At 43.7% G+C, this 19,936-nt stretch overlaps 1 protein-coding gene and 1 long non-coding RNA gene across 2 annotated transcripts; both read right to left on the reverse strand.

Annotated features, from left to right (window-relative positions):
- Positions 1–5,743: 5,743 nt before the first annotated feature.
- On the reverse strand, positions 5,744–7,267 carry LOC121539193. Its single transcript, XR_005995328.2, has 2 exons — positions 7,076–7,267; positions 5,744–6,576 (listed from the first exon to the last, which is right to left on the reverse strand). It is a non-coding gene; the product is annotated as an uncharacterized LOC121539193 (long non-coding RNA).
- A 1,003-nt stretch (positions 7,268–8,270) lies between these two features.
- On the reverse strand, positions 8,271–12,916 carry LOC121539192 (pre-mRNA-splicing factor syf2-like). Its single transcript, XM_041847509.1, has 7 exons — positions 12,773–12,916; positions 12,242–12,337; positions 11,952–12,077; positions 11,422–11,539; positions 10,617–10,707; positions 9,905–10,003; positions 8,271–8,954 (listed from the first exon to the last, which is right to left on the reverse strand). Exons 1-7 carry the CDS (start codon positions 12,866–12,868, stop codon positions 8,789–8,791), a joined length of 792 nt encoding a protein of 263 aa, XP_041703443.1. The 5' UTR covers positions 12,869–12,916; the 3' UTR covers positions 8,271–8,788.
- Between the last annotated feature and the right edge of the window lie 7,020 nt (positions 12,917–19,936).

The following is a 19,936-nucleotide window of genomic DNA, read 5'->3' on the forward strand; positions in this document are numbered from 1 at the left end:
ATGACGTAAATGTAGAGGGTTCATCATGCACAATTACTTTCTTATATCATTATTTTTATAAGCATGAATTACTGCATTACTAGCAAGCGTTCAGGCAGGAGTAATGCAATCCGCCACATCTCAGGCCAGATATTCTCCCTTCTGTCTTCTTACATCATATGAGGGTATTTTCCTCTCCTCTGATTATATGATCTGGCCACAAGGGAGCTGCAGTCTATAAGGCCTAGATTCAATCAGATCAAGGGTTAACCGGCGATAGCATACACCCACATAGCAGATGTTTTGGCAGTGCTGGTTAAACTATGTTTGCGCTGTCAAATCGGTGAGCAGCTGCTCTTGCGATCATTGTCATGAAGCCATTCCTGCCCCACTGGCGCTAGAAGTTCAGAACGAGAAAGTGTAGGCAATATAGAAATAATTACGCTCAAATAGAGAAAACATCAAAATGAGCATTTCTATCATCCTAATCGTGTAGATTACACCTCACATTCCAGTGTTCCAACTTGTAAACAACGCTGTATTTCTGTTAATGCAACCCCTTGCAGCCAATGGCAATGATGGCGTAACAGTGCGGTCGTGTACTCTTGTGTGTCCGTGTAAATAGCCCGTTTTTTGTCTTTTTTGTGTGTCTTTTTTTGAATAATATAATAATAATCTGCCATTTAGCAGATGCTTTTATCCAAAGCGACTTACAGTCGTGTGCATACATTTTTACGTATGGGTGGTCCCGGGGATCGAACCCACTACCAATTGAGCTACAGAGTATATATATTCCCCTATCACACTTTTCATCCTTCTACTAAATATACTTTCCTGCAACCCGCCTCACTCAATGTGGAACGGATTCTATTATTTACTTACCTTTTATCTAGAATCTCCAGTTGAAACTAGCTAGCCAGCTAACTAGCTACTTGCTATTAGCCACCGTTAGCGGTTTTTCACCCAGAACATCAGATTTTCTGCCGGAATAACTGAATCACTGGACCTTAACACCGGATCGCAACCAGCTAGCCGCAACCGAATGGATGTTGCTGTTGGCTAATCACCACTGCCCCCGAAGCAAGCACCAGTTAACCTTGAGCTAGCCTCGAGCCAGGCACATATCCTGGCTATCTACCTCTCTGTCTACCGGATGGGAGTAGCCAGCTAACTAGCTACTTGCTATTAGCCACCGTTAGCTGGATTTTTTCACCATTGTCCGTGGCTTGCACTACCTACCAGCCAGCTCTAGCCTGGACTATTATCGGCTAGTCTGCACAGCGCGTTATCGACCCAGAACATATCAGATTTTCTGCCGGAATCACTGAATCACTGGACCTTTAACACCGGATCATCGCAACTAGCTAGCTGCAACCGAATGGATGTTGTGGTTGGCTAATCAGCCTTGAGCTAGCCTCGAGTCAGGCCCATCTCCCGGCTATCTACCTCTCTGTCAACCGGACGGGACCTCCTAGTGTCGACACGGAGCCCCGCCGATCCATCACGACTGGTCTGCCGACGTAATCATCTGTGGTTTCAACAGGCTTCCCGTTGCGACGACCACGCAGATCCATCTGCTAGCCCCGGCCCGCTAGCACACGCAAATTCAACAGCCGTGCTTCCTGATCGCCTGTGCTGTAGCACCAATTCGAACTGCTCTCGGACTCACATTGCTGTTCACTGGACCTTATGATCACTCAGCTGCACAGCTGATGCCTGCTGGACTGTTCCTTTACACGGTACCCTGTCCTGTTTTATCTGTTTAGCCTCAGCCCAAACTTTCATCGCCATTTCCAGTTGTTGTCTTAGCTCTCTCGAATAACACCTGTGATTGCTTTATGCCTCTCTCCCATGTCAATATGCTTTGCCTATTGCTGTTCCAGTTAGTTCTTATTATACAATTTCACTGTAGATCCCCAAGTCCCTCTCAAACTGCCTCAAATAGCTCCTTTGTTCCACCCCCCATACACGCGGAGAACGGCTCAATCGGTGCCTCCAGTGATGCTATCTCTTTCATTGTTACCCAACGCTTAGGTTTACCTCCACTATACTCATATCCTTCCATATTCTTGTCTGTACATAATGCCCTGAATCTATTCTACAACGCCCAGAGAACTGCCCCCTTTATTCTCTGTACCCAACGCACTAGAAGACCAGTTCTTAAAGCCTTTAGCCGCATCCTTATTCTAGTCCTCCTCTGTTCCTCTGGTGATGTAGAGGTTAACCCCTGTAGCCCCCAATATCACTCCTACTCCCCAGGCACTATCATTTGTTGACTTCTGTAACCGTAAAAGCCTTGGCTTTTTGCATGTTAACATCAGAGGCCTCCTTCCTAAGTTTGAGTTATTCACTGCATGATGTTCTAGCAGTGTCTGAATCCTGGCTTAGGAAGGCCACCAAAAATTCAGAAATGTCCATCCCCAACTACAACATTTCCCGTCTAGATAGAACTGCCAAAGGGGGTGGAGTTGCAATCTACTGTAGAGATAGCCTGCAGAGCTCTATCATACTATCCAGGTCTGTGCCCAAACAGTTTGAGCTCCTACTACTAAAAATCCACCTTTCCAGAAATAAGTCTTTCACTGTTGCCGCTTGCTACAGCCCCCCCTCAGCCCCGAGCTGTGCCTTGGATACCATATGTGAATTGATTGCCCCCCATCTATCCTCAGAGTTCGTACTGCTTGGTGACCTAAACTGGGATATGCTTAACACCCTGGCCATCCTACAATCCAAACTAGATGCCCTCAATCTCACACAAATTATCAAGGAACCTACCAGGTACAACCCTAAAACCGTAAACATGGGCACCCTCATAGATATCATCCTGACTAACTTACCCTCTAAATACACCTCCGCTGTCTTCAACCAGGATCTCAGCGATCACTGCCTTATTGCCTGCGCCCGTAACGGGTCCGCGGTCAAACGACCATCCCTTATCATTGTCAAACGCTCCCCAAAACACTTTAGCGAGCAGGCCTTCCTAATTGACCTGGCCCAGGTATCCTGAATGGATATCGATCTCATTCCGTCAGTAGAGGATGCCTGGTTGTTCTTTAAAAGTGCTTTCCTCTCAATCTTAAATAAGCATGCCCCATTCAAAAAATTCAGAACTAAGAACAGATTTAGCCCCTGGTTCTCCTCAGACTTGACTGCCCTTGACCAGCACAAAAACATCCTGTGGCTTACTGCATTAGCATCGAATAGCCCCCGCGATATGCAACTTTTCAGGGAAGTTAGGAACCAATATACACAAGCAGTTAGGAAAGCAAAGGCTAGCTTTTTCAAACAGAAATTTGCATCCTGTAGCACTACCTCCAAAAAGTTTTGGGACACTAAAGTCCATGGAGAATAAGAGCACCTCCTCCCAGCTGCCCACTGCACTGAGGCTAGGAAACACTATCACCACCGATAAATCTACAATAATCGAGAATTTCAACAAGCATTTTGCTACGGTTGGTCATGCTTTCCACCTGGCTACCACTACCCCGGCCACCAGCTCTGCACCCTCCGCTGCATCTTGCCCATGCCCCCCCCACCCCGCTTCTTTCACACAAATTCAGACAACTGATGTTCTGAAAGAGCTGCTAAATCTGGACCCCTACAAATCATCTGGGCTAGACAATCTGGACCCTTTCTTTCTCAAATTAGCAGCCGAAATTGTCGCAACCCCTATTACTAGCCTGTTCAACCTCTCTTTCGTAACGTCTGAGATCCCCAGAGATTGGAAAGCTGCTGCGGTCATCCCCCTCTTCGAAGGGGGTGACACTCTAGATCCAAACTGTTACAGACCTTTATCCATCCTGCCCTGCCTTTCGAAAGTTTTTGAAAGCCAAGTTAACAAACAGATCATCGACCATTTCGAAATCCCACCGTACCTTCTCCGCTATGCAATCCGGTTTCCGAGCTGGTCATGGGTGCACCTCAGCCACGCTCAAGGTCCTAAACGATATTATAACCGCGATCGATAATAGACAGTACTGTGCAGCAGTCTTCATCGACCTGGCCAAGGCTTTTGACTCTGTCAACCACCGCATTCTTATTGGCAAACTAAATAGCCTTGGTTTCTCAAATGACTGCCTCGCCTGGTTCACCAACTACTTCTCAGATAAAGTTCAACGTGTCAAATCGGAGGCCCTGTTGTCTGGACCTATGGCAGTCTCTATGGGGGTGCCAGTGTTCAATTCTCGGGCCGACTCTTTTCTCCGTGTATATCAATGATGTCGCTCTTGCTGCTGGTGACTCTCAGATCCACCTCTACGCAGACGACACCATTTTGTATACATCTGGCCCTTCATTGGACACTGTGTTAACAAACCTCCAAACGAGCTTCAATGCCATACAACACTCCTTCCATAGCCTCCAACTGCTCTTAAACACTAGTAAAACGAAATGCATGCTCTTCAATCGAACGCTGCTGGCACCCGGCCACCCGACTAGAATCACTACTCTCGGCGGGTCTGACCTAGAGTATGTGGACAACTACAAATACCTAGGTGTCTGGTTAGACTGTAAACTATCCTTCCAGACTCACATTAAGCATCTCCAATCCAAAGTTAAATCTAGAATCGGCTTCCTATTTCGCAACAAAGCCTCCTTCACTCATGCTGCCAAACATGCCCTCGTTAAACTGACTATCCTACCGATGCTTGACTTTGGCGATGTCATTTACAAAATAGCCTCCAACACTCTACTCAGCAAATTGGATGTAGTCTATCACAGTGCCATCCGTTTTGTCACCAAAGCCCCATATACTACCCACCAATGTGACCTGTACGTTCTTGTTGGCTGGTCCTCACTAGATATTAGTCGCCAAACCAACTGGCTCCAGGTCATCTATAAATCACTGCTAGGCAAATCCCCGCCTTATCTTAGCTCATTGGTCACCATAGCAACACCCACCCGTAGTATGCGCTCCAGCAGGTATATCTCACTGGTCATCCCCAAAGCCAACACTTCCTTTGGCCACCATTCCTTCCAGTTCTCTGCTGCCAATTACTGGAACGAACTGTAAAAATCTCTGAAGCTGGAGACTCTTATCTCCCTCACTAACTTTAAGCATCAGTTGTCAGAGCACCTTACCGATCACTGCACCTGTACACAGCCCATCTGAAATTAGCCCACCCAACTACCTCATCCCCATATTGTTATTTATTTTGCTCATTTGCACCCCAGTATCTATATTTGCACATCATCTCTTGCACATCTATCATTCCAGTGTTAATACTAAATTGTAATTATTTTGCACTATGGCCTATTTATTGCCTTACCTCCATAACTTGCTACATTTGCACACACAGTATATATATTTTCTGTTGTATTTTTTACTTTGTTTTGTTTACCCCATATGTAACTCTGTGTTGTTGTTTTTTATCGCACTGCTTTGCTTTATCTTGGCCAGGTCGCAGTTGTAAATGAGAACTTGTTCTCAACTGGCTTACCTGGTTAAATAAAAGGTGAAATAAAAAAAGAAAAAAGTAAAACATGTCCGCTTTAGGTATAATGCCGGGAGCCACTTGTGGATTTGACAGCTCAAATGCAGTTCCACCTCGTACACCATCAAAATAACCACTATGCAGATGTCGGGTAATGTGGATCTGATTGAATAGAGCCCTAAATCGGGAACATTCTGGCAATAACACAAAAGTGTCTTGACACATCTTTAGGAGAGAAAAAAACGAGTGTTTACAGAAGGGCATAAAGGATTCCATTGTGTGTGGAACACAGAACGCCTTTTCAGTTTGTCTTGAGAAAAATGCTAAAAGTCAACCCTTGCAGGCAAACTTTATTTGATGTTTAATTTTCTATCCTACCAGGGATACCAAGCATCTATTTGGGTAAATCACATTAATTCAATTTTCATTCAAAAACACCTAGCCCTGTACCATATACGTGTTTTAACAATAGAGTTATCTATCACTGTGTAACAGATTTCCAATTTATAAACACTCTTATCTCATCAATCTTCAAAGAGAATAACTTCCAACAAAAGCCTTTTGGCTAACCTATCACATTCTCTTCTCATTGTACTGGGGGAAAAGCTCTTTCATGTGATCTCTCTGATGGAAAAACATGACACAGTATATGTGGGTCACTGCCTGCTCATCAGGCACATGATTGTGGATAGGCCCAATAGTGAAAAGGAAGAGGACATACCTATACATGAATGGTGCTGACCATTTAGGACCACTAAAGATATCTGCCAAAGTTGGCCCTCCATGAGGCAAAAAGGTAAAGCACTATCATAGTTTTTTTGCTTTAAATGTAAGCTGATTAATGAACGTTTTGTATTATTTATTTCCTTTACATCATGTGTCCAACCCATTCCACGGAGAGCCGAGTGTCTGCGGGTTTTCGCTCCTCCCTTGTACTTGATTGATGAATTAAGGTCGCTAATTAGTAAGGCACCCCCCTCACCTGGTTGTCTAGGTCTTAATTGAAAGGAAAAATCTAAAACGAGCAGACACTAGGTCCTCCATGGAATGAGTTTGACACCCCTGTTTTACATCATCTTCAGCCAATATCCTCAGGCTGATCAGAGGATAATTCAAAAGAAACAACCCTCACCTGAGAACCAAACCAGGCCGGGTCCCAACAACTCTGCAAAGTAGAATCAAATATCAAAGACATGATTGCCCTAATCAAAAAATCCTATAGGATTCCAATAAAAAAAATCCAATAGCAAATCCTCTGATTTTGGAACCTATCCTATAGGACTGTATCCTATAGACCTTATTTTTGTATTGGATTCCTATACGATGCTATAAGATAAAATCATATAGGACAGAATCCCATAGGAGTCCAATAGGACTGGTTCCCAAAATGGTATAGGATGTTTCTACCAGGGATCTACCAGAAATAGTGAAAATGGGGTTGTCTTGCCTATAATAAGGCACATACATTTAGCAATAATAAACTAGACTCAAAAACCACATACAAATAGTTACAATTTAGCTAGCGAGCTAGTCAGCTGACAGGCAAAATGTGGTTAACAGTAGTGTTTTAGCTAGCATAAAAACGAGTGCATAAAATGCTGCACAATTACGAAAATATGTCTAAAACATTGACAACTTAGTCAGGAAACAAATACTCTACTCACTGTTCTTTCATTCACGCACAGTGAAGCATAAAACAGATAGAATAATAATGTTAGAAAACCGGAGATTCTCTGCACAGCCACAAGTGACGTGTTAAACTTGGGAGTTAGGATGACGTCATCAGTCACTCTTACATTTACGTCATTTAGCAGACGCTCTTATCCAGAGCGACTTACATTATTCTTTATTTTAATTTTTTTTCATACTGCCCCCCCGTGGGAAACGAACCCACAACCCTGGCGTTGCAAACGCCATGCTCTACCAACTGAGCTACCTCCCTCTTAAAGGGACAGGCTTCCTTACAGGTGAATAAAACAGAAATGACATAGAACCGATCAATGGACATTTTGTAATTAATGTTGTTGTATTGTCCTGGAACTAATGACAAACTATAATTTAATGGGTTCAATTTAGAAAAAAAGTTCTAATAGCATTCTGATTGGGGTGACAAAATCCTTATCAAAAGATTTATCAAAAACCTATGGGATCCAATCAAATGACTTTTGATTCCCAATAGGAAAAAAGTTGTCTAATATAATCCCAATTGGATTCTGATACAGGTGACACAAAATCCTATATGATGTTTTGACTAGGGTGTATACCCCCCACACGCCATCCTCATCTACCAGGAAATCATAAACAACTTGTAAATGTTTTCTTGCACGCTAGCCTTTGAAACCCCTCTTCCCCATCTTATTACCTAACCCCATGAGGCTTATTCAGAACACATTCAGTAACGCCGATGAAACATTACACAGATGTCTGATTCAAATTAGGAAGGATGAGGATCAAATTCTATTCAATGTGTTTGTAGAACCCCCACATTGTATTTTCTAATAACCCATAGTGTGCATTGATACAGAATAAGAGAAACTGAATCAGGGGATGGGTGAAGATAGCATGGGAATCTGTTGACTGTCTGATCTCATCTTAGGTCACAAGTCTCTCCTAGCTCATATTCTGCTTGGGGGCAGTCGGCTTAACAGAGATGTGAGCGATAACGATTAAATTGTATAATTGTTTTTTTATCTCCTCGTGCACCTACAATAGCACATTCTTCTGCTGGCATAACTGATGGACACACTGTAGCCTTAAGATGAATGATAGTGTTTCATTCTCACGCTCACGACAAGCCCCCCCCCCCCCATCCAACCAAGACCGCATTCAGCAAGACCTACAAATCTGCTAGATAACAAAAACGTTTAAGAAGTTTTATTTAAACAAAATGCGTGTTCATACATACCATAAACACTGACAGAAAGGCAGGAATAGCGTTACAAGAATATTCAGGTTGTACTCAGAGTTAGCTATTCCACCTGATTCAAGTAGTCCTGTGTAGCTCAGTTGGTAGAGTATGGCGCTTGCAACGCCAGGGTTGTGGGTTTGATTCCCACGGGGGGCCAGTATGAAAAATGTATGCACTCACTAACTGTAAGTCGCTCTGGATAAGAGCGTCTGCTAAATGACTAAAATGTAAAAATGTAATTCAAAGTGTTTTAGTAACAATACAGTAAAACATATTTAGTTATAAAATGCCTCTAAAGAAATGTCAGCGACAAAATACAAACTTAGATCTCAGATACGTAAGCATTGTCACCAACTGAAATGGGGTTTCTATGTTCTATGTACGGTCCTGTAACCATAGTGACTAATTATGGCCTTCAGTTACAACAAAGCAGTGGAAATGGTAGCGTCAATTAGAATGACCAGTCCAGTTAGACTGCTGTGCCTCTCTCCAGATTCTGCTTGATCTCGGCTGTGTATTTGCCATAGAACCGCTCTGCCTTCTTGTTGAACTTGGCATTCCTCTCGTTGATGTAGTCGATGTCTGCGTCATCGTTGTAGGCCCTGCGCCGGCTGTATTTGGCCCGCTTCTCAATCCTGTGAAGAACAGCAAAGGATCAGTGTCAAGGACACACACAACTCACAAACCAAAAGAACAACAATCATAGTAGAAAAACCTAATTCAGTTACATCAAATCCGACCTCTCCAGAACGACTCAATCACACACAGGCAACAATCCCTAAACGAAGACAGTATACAATTTCATATGCCAAAGCACCAATGGAAAACCTTACTCTTCTACTTGAACACACAGGCTGGCACACACAGTCACTTTGCTAACTCACAGCCTTTACTTAGTGCGTCTTCAAAGCGGAGATGTGCGTCATGCCCTGGCAGCTCCTTCCCTGTCTAATCTCTCACAGGAGCATCACTAACACAAGGACTCCCAAAAATAGTTGGGCGCAAAGAGGAGAGAAAAGAAAGATAGAAGGCTAATGTAACCCAGGGACACTAGGGAAGGTAATATGCTGGTCAGGTGTGAGGGACTTCAGGACTTGACCGTAGCTGGTATGGAAGGTCTAATGTGCAGCTCGACTGCTCTATTCCATGGCCTTTATTTTGAAAGGCATGCCATGCATTATTGGATTGGGGAAAATCCGTTCTTCTGACAGCCTATCTGGCAAATTTAACACCATTCATGCAGATGCAACAGAAACTGTGGTAATCTAAGGGGTGTGAATTAGAGATGAGGGTTCATTAACTAGGCAACACTCCCACTAAGCTAGAAAGAACAGACAAGTTTTCCAGCACCTCCCCAGCGGGTGATACCATAAAAGAGCCTTATCAGCCAGCCCCATCAGGCTCCCAACACTGGGGTTCATTCAGTAGGCATCAGATATGCCCTGGCTTCATGCACGCACATGTCTGCCTCTCCCATTCACAGAGGGCTTTCACTCTTTCCACAAATGGACCTTGTTTTGGACTCCAGTGCATTAAATGGGAGGTCAGAGGGGGATAGGATCTCTCTCGTCTCTATTACACTTACTGTTTCTCCACATCGTCCACCATGCGGTCAATGCCCTCCTTGGATGGGACGTGGGTCCCATGGATCAGGCTGTTGGATGTGGGGTGGAAGTCCTCGCCACTGTGAGACAGAACAGGAGAGTCGGTTAACACAATATCAATTATAATGATCCTCCTCAACGCCATCCATCTCTCCAAGCTGAATATGAGCCATCTCTATGACTGGGAACATTATGCTTTAGTGTAGTGCACCCTTCACAGCTCCACATGTGGCAGCAATTAAGGGGAAAAACCTGTGGGTTCTGAACTCATCTTTGGCTGATCAAGAAAACCCACCATAACTATAACCATACCGTTCCTCTCTGAGCATATGCCTCACACTGACGCTTTTAAGACATTAAATGATTTTGTGACAATGTCAAAACTAACCATGGGGCAGGATTGGGGAACACTGCCTGGGATTTAAGTGAATGCTTTCTGCACATGGTCAGTGAAACTGTGTGATAGCAGCGTCAATTATCCATTTGTTTGACGCAATAAAAAAATGTAATGGTACCCCTTTTATGGGGGAAACAGTCTTCTTTAAAACATGTGCCTTTTCAAAACCAATATATACGACTTGTGCTTGAGGACATTGGGAGGCAACCCTGCACGGCCGACTCATTGTAGACAATATCAAAGACACTCAGTAATGGAAAATGAGAGAGGAGTTTTATGAGGGGGCGCCGGCTCACCACTGCTCTCGCTGCCTCTCGTAGCCGTCCATGTCTGGTTTGATCTGCTTGGTGAGGCGCTGGTACTGTCGCAGCTGGGCCTCCGCGTAACCTGCGGGCCAATGGCAGCAAACAAGAGAGGTTATAATTACCGGAACAAACAACAAGCAGGCGCAAAGCTCTGTGACAAAACCTGCGTCTGGTTAGGGGAGATGAGGAGGCCGCTTTCCCTGCTTTCAAGCCCCTCTGGTGATAATTTTCTCCCCAGAGGTTTAATTCAGAGACATTTTGATGCAACAGATGGCAGCCATATTTGGGGAATGCAGTGATCCATTTTGGCAGATTAAATTGGAGGCAGTTAAAAATGATGTATCCCAAGGGGTCTTTACACGCACCCAGAATTCCTCAGGGCTACCCTGTGGTGGAGTGACTGTACCACCTCCAGTAGCTGTCTTCCACAATCTAATTTCTGCTGCATTTCAGACTGGTCTTTGTGGAGTTGAGGTCTTCACAAACAACCAGGCTCTACATTAAAAAGTCACTCTTTCCCACTTGTTTCCCCAGGCGTATATCTTATTTTAGATGATAGCTTGATTAAAAAATATATATGGATTGAGGATGTACAGCATGACATACTGGTAGGTGCTCTCCAAGCCCATGATTGAATGGCCCTCAGCTAAAGAGGAGGACCTGAGCTCTTCCTGACCATGTGGCCTTACCAGTTATAGCCTATAAGTAGAAACCAGAGTTTTCTTGTTCAGAAAAACTGACCAGCTGAGGCATGGTTGTTATGTTCGCAAAAAAAAAAAAGAGTAGTATCTCTCACCTGAGAATCCTGGATCAGGGTTCTTTTTCTTCTTCTTTCTCTCCCAACGCTCAGCATCCTCAGCACTGATCTCCAGCAGTTTCACCCGGTCATAGTCCTCCCCTTTGGCCGCACACTCCTGAAATCTCACAGACACACCAAGTCACTAAACCGCAACAGTGTGCATACAATTACTAGATAACTTATAACATTACTTATCTATTATCCTAAGGTACACAACTTGCAGTTGATTTCTGACATCCTGCTGTCTGTGATCAGCCAACAAAATAAAACATAATCCTACGCATGTGACGGTTCATCCAGAAAGCAGTGCCTCTGTAATAATAATTATGTTCAACATAGCAGTGGCCATCTGTAGCTCAGTTGGTAGAGCATTGCACTTAAAATGCCAGGATAGTGGGTTTGATTCCCAGGACCATCCATACGTAAAATGTATGCAAGGATGACTGTAAATTGCTTTGGATAAAAGCATGTGCTAAATGGCATATATAATTAATATATTATAATTAAGTCGGTTGATAAACTGGTACCTTTTTCTTTTCATCCGTCATAAGTTCCCACTCCAGACGGGCTTTCTTAGCCTCCCAGTTAGTTGGTAGCTTCAGTCTTTTGTCCTCCTCCACAACCTCCTTGTGATTGAGCTTGCGCGCTTCATTCTGCAATGGATACCACAAAATACATACATTCCAGAACTTGAATACAAAGAACACAGAGACAAGATATACCATGTAAACTCAAGCTACTTCTGAACTCAAATGAGGATAGGCTACTATGACGTTACTAAAATGTGTCTGAAATAGGAGAACCTTTGAACACACACCCTTTTGAAATGCAGTTCACGGAATTTTCGGAGTCTCTCCTCTCTTTTCTGAGATGCAGCACTATCAGTCTGTTCATCACTGACCGACGCAGATACCTATGAAAATAGCATAAACATTAGCTAGCTTATTAGCTAGCTTGCATAAAGTACTAACTCACATGTCAGATCCGTGCTGTACGTTACAGTGGCAAGACATAGCAAGGTAACGTTTGCTACGTAGCATGCTAATCCACTACAAACATCAGTAGCTAAAAGCAAATTGGAAATATATAACTAGCTAAGCGTTAGAAAGATAATGGTCTGAAATTATAGCAATTTAGCTAACGTTAGCTAGCTAACGGTTAGCTAATGCTGTTAGCGCTGGCCATTGGACTGTAAACAAAGACATTGGAAGTACTGATACGAGCTCTCCATTGGGTACACTAACACATTTCAAATGGCATATTGATTTTCAATAATTGTTTATCTTCATCACAACTAATAAAACCCCCCTTTTCATTATTTAAGGATATCATTCGTCAAAACACCAACCTCAAAACAGGACGACATCGTTGAGCTAGAAGGCAGGAAGTCTTCTTCTTCTTCGGTGGGGTTTATCAGCGGTTGGCATCCAACGTTATGGTGCATTACCGACACCTATTGTACTGGAGTGTGGGGCAGAAACAGGGAGAAACTAAATCCTACCCGCCAGCCCCGTTTCTCTTAAAAAAGATAACAAAATATTTGAGACTATATCTAATGACGTGCTACTCAATATACTCTTTAAACTAACTTCCTGTATCCCCTTCCCATCCTCTTTCTTTCCCTCTGATACTGCCCACACTGTAGCAATACATGCTCCACAGTCTCTGTTTCCTGACAATAATCACACTTTCCTGTTGGATGCTTTCCTATCACATTTAATGTCTTATTCAACTGGCTGTGTCCCACCCTTAATCTTGTAAAAATAGCCTCCTCTCTTCTTTCCCTTCATGCCGTCCTCCCCTCCCCTTTCCTCTGTACTTGAAATAAATGCCTTCCCTTATTATCTCTATTCCACTGCTCCTGCCATCTCTGCACCATCACTGTAAATATCAATATTTTTGCCTCTGCCTTGCCCATTGAAACTTCAACATCAACATCCCCACTACTAAGTGCTTGTTTAGCCTGTTCATCTACTGCCTCGTTCCCCTCCACCCCCACATGGACTGGGACCCAAATAATTATTATCTGAATACCCATCTGTTTAATCCTGCCATGGGTTTGTAGCACCTCATAAAGCAGGTCTTGTCTGCTATGTGAGCTAAAGGACTGGAGACTCATTAACACTGCACATGAATCAGAGCAAATAACTACTCTGTCTTGTTTGACTTCCTCCACCCACTGCAAGGCCAACAGTATGGCCATCAGCTCTGCCGTATATACAGCCAGATGACCTGTAATACGTTTCCTGACTTCCACCCCACATTCTTGCACTACAAATGCTAACCCAGTAGGTGTTGTCCTTGGATCTTTTGAACCATCTGTGTAAATGGCCACAAAATCCTGATACACAGTTTCCAGATGTCTCTTAAAGAAATCAGCTGGATCAACACCATCCCTATCTTTTTGTAGTCTCTCCAACACTTCTAGATCAACTACTGGAGGCGGGAGTAGCCATGTTGGTTTTACAGGAATACCTACCATTGGACTAAACTCCCTTCCATACAGTCCCATCTCCTTCGACTGGGTATTACCAACCCACGCAAAGCTCGTGTTCTGTCTTCGCTCATGTTCCCAGCATGCCTGTAAAATCCCTTTTGCAGGATGAGACACCCCATGTCCCTGTAGGTTGACCCAATAATTAATTGCCAGCTGCTGTCTCCTAATCTGCAATGGAATATAATAATAAATATCCCCAATCTCCACCTGTAATGCAGCCACTGGGGACGTCCGAAACGGCCCACTACATATTCTGAGTCCTTGGCCCTGTATGACATCTAGCCTTTCCAGTGAGGTCCGGGCTGCCGAACCATATGCTATACTGCCATAGTCTATTACAGATCGGATCAATGCAACATACGTGGTCTTCAATGAGGAACGCCCAGCCCCCCACTCCTTCCCCATGACACAGCGCATCACATTTAGCACCTTCTTACACTTTCCCACCACTCTCTCAATGTGTTCTGCCCAGGTCAGTCTAGTGTCAAAGTATACCCCAAGGAACCTGAAGGCCCCCACCCTCTCCAAGTTTCTCCCATATAACCTCAAGCATACCTAATCTCCCACCTTCCTCCTGGTAAAGAACACTGTTTGAGTTTTCTCTACAGAGAACCTGAATCCCCACATTAATGCCCACCGCTCTACCTCATCAATTGCTTCCTGTACCTTCCTGACTACGTATGGCACATTTCTTCCCCTCTTCCATAAGGCCCCATCATCTGCAAATAACGACCTCCCTATATCCGGCTGTACCTGAGAGTAAACATCATTGATCATGATTGAGAACAACAGAGGACTAATCACGCTCCCCTCTGGTGTATCGTTATCCACCAAGTAGCTGCCTGATAAAGACTTCCCCACCCTCACCTGGATAGACCTTCCAAACAGGAAATCCTTTATCCAGTTGTACGTTCTTCCTCCTACCCCCATAATATCAAGCTTGATTAACAACCGCTCCTTCCACATCATATCATACGCCTTCTCCACATCAAAAAAGACAGCTACAACAGTCTCCTTGTTCACCTGAGCCTTCCTGACCTCTGCTTCTAAGCAGAGCACTGGATCCATAGTTCCCCTACCCTTCCTGAACCCACTCTGATGTGGCGTTACTAGCCCTCTGCTCTCCAGGAAGTAACTTAGCCTCTCCGTAATCATACGTTCCATAATCTTACATACATGTGATGTTAAAGCAATTGGCCGATAGCTTGTTGGTTTTGGTGGATCCTTCCCGGGCTTCCGGATTGGTACCACTACTGCCTCCTTCCAACTGCCTGGTCGTTTCCCCTCCTCCCACACTCTGTTGTACAACACCAATACCTTATCCAGTGCCTCATCACGAAGATGGGCCAACATAACATAGCACACCTCATCTTTCCCAGGTGAAGTTAACCCAGCCTTACCTATTGCTCTTTTCACCTCTGCCCTGGTAAATGGTGCACAGGCAGGAAGTCTTCACTCTGAATGTCGGATGTTACGCAACGAACGGAATTGGAGCGTCGTTATAGAAATTCTCAATCAAATATTAATATTATTAGTATATTATTTAGATTGTAAAAAATACATTAAAAGTATCATCATTACTCATAAGGGGGAAAATCCAATAATGTGCTACTGTCTTGGCATGGTGTCAATAAGATATTCAGTAGCCTAATACATTGGTCTTGTTTTCACTCCACACATGTGCACATACTGTATCTTTGATAGGTGTATATGATACTACCACTGACCTGAGAACATATATATTTTTTAAAGTTAAAATAACAATGACTCTTATTGGATATGTCATGGAGACAGCCATTAGTTACACAAACAATGACAAAAACCTGTTAAATTATGAACAGATAGAGAGCTATCTGAGTATTCACTGTAGCTATTGTGTCATTGTGTGAGAGCCAGATCTATTATCGTGACCCAATTTGTAAGTCGCTCTGGATAAGAGCGTCTGCTAAATTATCTAATGGAAATGGAAATGTGACACCATGACAAAAGTAATTGGTTTGCATCTGTCACGACTTCCTCCGAGGCTGCCTCCTCTCCTTGTTCGGGCAGGCTTCGGCGTTCGTCGTCACTGCCGCACCTCATATCATCATTCCATTTGTTTTGTCTTGTTTATTACACACACCTGGTTCATATCCCCTCATCAGTACCTGTATAAGTGTTCCCTCTGCCCCCTTGTCTTTGTGTGTGATTGTTTATTGTGGAGAGTAATGTAGCTCGGTGGAGCTCCTTGTATTTTTGTATTGCCGGGATAATTGTCCTCTGTAGCTCAGCTGGTAGAGCACGGCGCTTGTAACGTCAAGGTAGTGGGTTCGATCCCCGGGACCACCCATACACAAAAAATGTATGCACGCATGACTGTAAGTCGCTTTGGATAAAAGCGTCTGCTAAATGGCATATTATATTATTTTATAATTCCTCGTGTGCCTTGTATTTTCCAGTGGGCCTGTTTTTGACACGTTACTGCGTAACTCTGTGATTTACCCTCCTGCGCCTGACTCCTTCAACATCACCTCATCACAGCATCTTGCGTTTCATAATTATGTCTTTGTGTTGAAATTTTAACCAGACTTTTACTTTTTTTCTCTTGATGTTTAATCAAACAAAATATTGCTATATCAATGGAAATCAGCATAACTCACGCATGGTGTGATTACAGATATGACTGGAAGTAATAGAAAGCATGAAAGGTCAAGCGTAAAGTCAGACATCAGTTTTCCACACTGACAGAGACCAGAGACCATGGCAGTGACTGTTGATTTGTTTGAAGTTTCATTTGTTATGCTTGTTCACTGCACAAAAAAAGGACAGCTCATGCCAATCAACAATACATCCTTTTCTTGGCAAATTCAATACAGTATGCAGCAAGCCTTGGCCTGAATGTATTAAATATGATTTTAAGATCTGTTCTTGAGACAATAGTAAACCCTGTTTAATGGCAACTTTAGCATGTTTGACTTGCCAGAATGAATGTATTCCCTATTTGATTGCATTATACTAATAGAGCTCTTTGGAGGATGTAATTAAGTGGAGTTTATAGTCTTAGATTAAAGCATCCTCTAGATCACAGGCAATGTTAATGGAGTGATGCATTTTCACTGGGAACCAGATGGGAACACAACACAGCAAAGCAAAACAGCACTAAAGTAACGGGAAGGGCCCTGCCATTGCTGTTACAGAAAATAAAAAAGAGGTGAAAGTGCTTTAAAAACAACAGCAACTGAAATACTTTATTTCAACACAAAATGGTGGCTTGCAGAACATTCATCTTGATATAGTGAAGGAGAAAGTAACCTGACACAGGCTTTTAGGAATTATTATTTTGACTCCATGTTTTCCTTATATTCTGGCAAATTATGATATGAGCGTGTGGCTTGTGCTCTTTGTTGTTACTCAAGAGCAATACATCCCTCTAGTGCCATTGATATCTTTTCAGATTTTGACACGTATCTCAGTTGAACATCATGCACACGCTCACACAGGCAAGCACGCACGTGTGTATTTACACCGCACACACACACACACACACACACACACACACACACACACACACACACACACACACACACACACACACACACACACACACACACACACACACACACACACACACACACACACACACACACACACACACACACACAACACATTAACCAATAACGTCCTTCAGGAGTTCTCCATTACAAATAACTTGAAGGGGTGAACACCCCAAATCAATGGAATAATGTTCTCAGAGAGGGAGAGAGAGAGTCCTTCCATGTTCCAATGTGTAGGACTTCTTCTCCTCCAGCCCTTCTTGAATAAATCACCATCTCATCCAGAGCTGTAAAGGCTGATTAAAGCTGCTCACTCAGGACCATTACTCTAATGACACTGTTTGGAGATCAGCTTTAGAGAAAACAAATCAGACCTAATTACTCCAGGAGCCAGGAGGACACCCATATTGTGTTTACTGGAAGTGTCCATTTGGAAAAAAGGCATGTTGACGCATACTGGGGGTTGCAGTTACCAGGCACGCCACCTCCAATAGGCTTGGGTTGGGGAGACAAAGATGGCTTATTCTAGAACCACCAGTGTAAGTCTTTTCTATGGGCATACAGGAGAGTAGAGCCCAGCAGGGTTCAAATTGGCTTGGCTTTAAATGAGGAACCCTGGCTGGCCCTGGGGCCCACAACCCTCCAATAGAGAGACTCAGCAGTTCTGTCACTGCCTGTTAAGGGATGTTAAGCCCCTATTACAGTAGGAGATGGGACGACCATGGGTTTGGGCCACCCAAAAAATGCTGAACCACCTCTCTTCAATATTAATATTTCCAGTCAGGCAAATCAGGCCTGGAATAGGGTAATGTGATATGTGCAAATACATTATGCTATAGGGGCACGTTTATGAATATGGCATATAGCACAGTACTTGTGATTCATGAAACGGCACATTATATTGGTCTAATTTGCTACCCACCACTGCTATAGGTTTTTTACATGGGGAAATGCATTTGGCTTGTGTTGTTATCTTCCTTTAATAACCCACCCCCTTTCCTCTACCCCAGTGATATCGCTCCGGGGGCAGGGCCTCTCTGCATGAGCAGCTGCCTCACATCTGGAACTTAATATAAACATCATGGCCAATAAAATCATTCCATTTCCTTAATTACTATTCCTGTCATTTCCGCACTAAATGAAAAGTTATTAATTCTGGGCCAACACAAACACGCTCCTCCAATATGAGGACCTGAAGCTGCACCACCCCGACTACAAGGCGCTGTCACTGGGCTGGAAACCCCACATGTAGGGCAACAAGGCTTCTGCCCCCCCGTGTGTGTGTGCAGGGATAGGGGGCCATGGTGCCGCATATATTAATGGAACACGAAATGGCGTCTTGTTTTCCATCCCCTCCAAATCCACCACTGAAGCCAGTAAAACCATGACAGGCGCAACCACTCTTGTTTTGTCTCTCGCTCCCTCTTTTCTCTCTCTCTCTCTCTCTCTCTCTCTCTCTCTCTCTCTCTCTCTCTCTCTCTCGTTCTTTCACTGCGTCTCAGTATGTTCAACACATGCCTTTAATGACCGACCCACCGTTTTTCTCTCTTCAGCTCAGTACTTCTCTTTTCTCCAAAACAATTTTTCACTCACTTCTTTCACACACTCTGACTGTCCCAGTGTTCCTCCCTGTCTGTGTGGTTGCTGGTTAAGGGGAGATTCTCTGTGGTGATGACAACCAGGGCTCTGGTGGTGGCCAGTCTGGTGGCCAGCCTGGTGGCCAGCCTGTGCCCGTAAATCCAGAGGTGTTAAAGCAACTCTCCTTCTCGCCTCCCCCAGATACGTGCTGGAGGGAAATCACAATCCTTCACAGTGTCATATGTCCCACACAGAATTATCAATGGAAACCAGCTCTACAATACGTCATTATCAACTCTTTCTAGAAGTTGTAATGTGTCCCATTGATTTCACGGCTCCCACTGCCTTCAGGCATAGTCAACAGGCACAGATGAATCGAGGCTGCACATGGATACATAGATGAATCTCCTTGTAAAATGTGTCACACCAAATGTATCTTTCTATCTGCATACGTACATGGTGATGAATGCATGACACAAGTTAATTTCAGCCAAAAGCTTCACTATCCATCACATTAGTATGTTTTGTATGATTTGACATGGAACTGACTGTTCTGATTCTTCTTGAACCATTTTATTATCCACGAGTGGAAAAGGATTAAGTGTGCGATATAAGAGGATTTAGAGAGTGATTCATACACAAAGATGAATGTATGCACTCAAATACCACTGGTTTTGTAGTCAATGCTCTTTCTGCACCACACACACTTACATTCCCAATTAAGGCCCATTATGGTTGTTCCACTAGAAACGACCACGAAGAGCAGCACCACCGGCTCAACATTGTGGGTAAACAGATGTCTCTTGTGATGTTATCCAAAGGAACTCAGGCTAATCCACAAACTTTATGATCATAATTAGGGGAGAATGGGGTAAGTTGAGCCAAAGGGGTAAGTTGAGCCACC

The sequence above is a fragment of the Coregonus clupeaformis genome, chromosome 25, assembly GCF_020615455.1.
Source record: "Coregonus clupeaformis isolate EN_2021a chromosome 25, ASM2061545v1, whole genome shotgun sequence".
NCBI classification, from domain to species: Eukaryota; Metazoa; Chordata; class Actinopteri; order Salmoniformes; family Salmonidae; genus Coregonus; species Coregonus clupeaformis.

Coding starts and splice junctions, on each gene's coding strand:
- LOC121539192 (XM_041847509.1), bottom strand. CDS start 12,868: ATGCACCATAACGTTGGATGCCAACCGCTGATAAACCCCACCGAAGAA. Junction 12,078..12,241: donor GTGAACTGCATTTCAAAAGG/GTGTGTGTTCAA, acceptor TATCCATTGCAG/AATGAAGCGCGCAAGCTCAA. Junction 10,004..10,616: donor GAGAGGCAGCGAGAGCAGTG/GTGAGCCGGCGC, acceptor TCTGTCTCACAG/TGGCGAGGACTTCCACCCCA.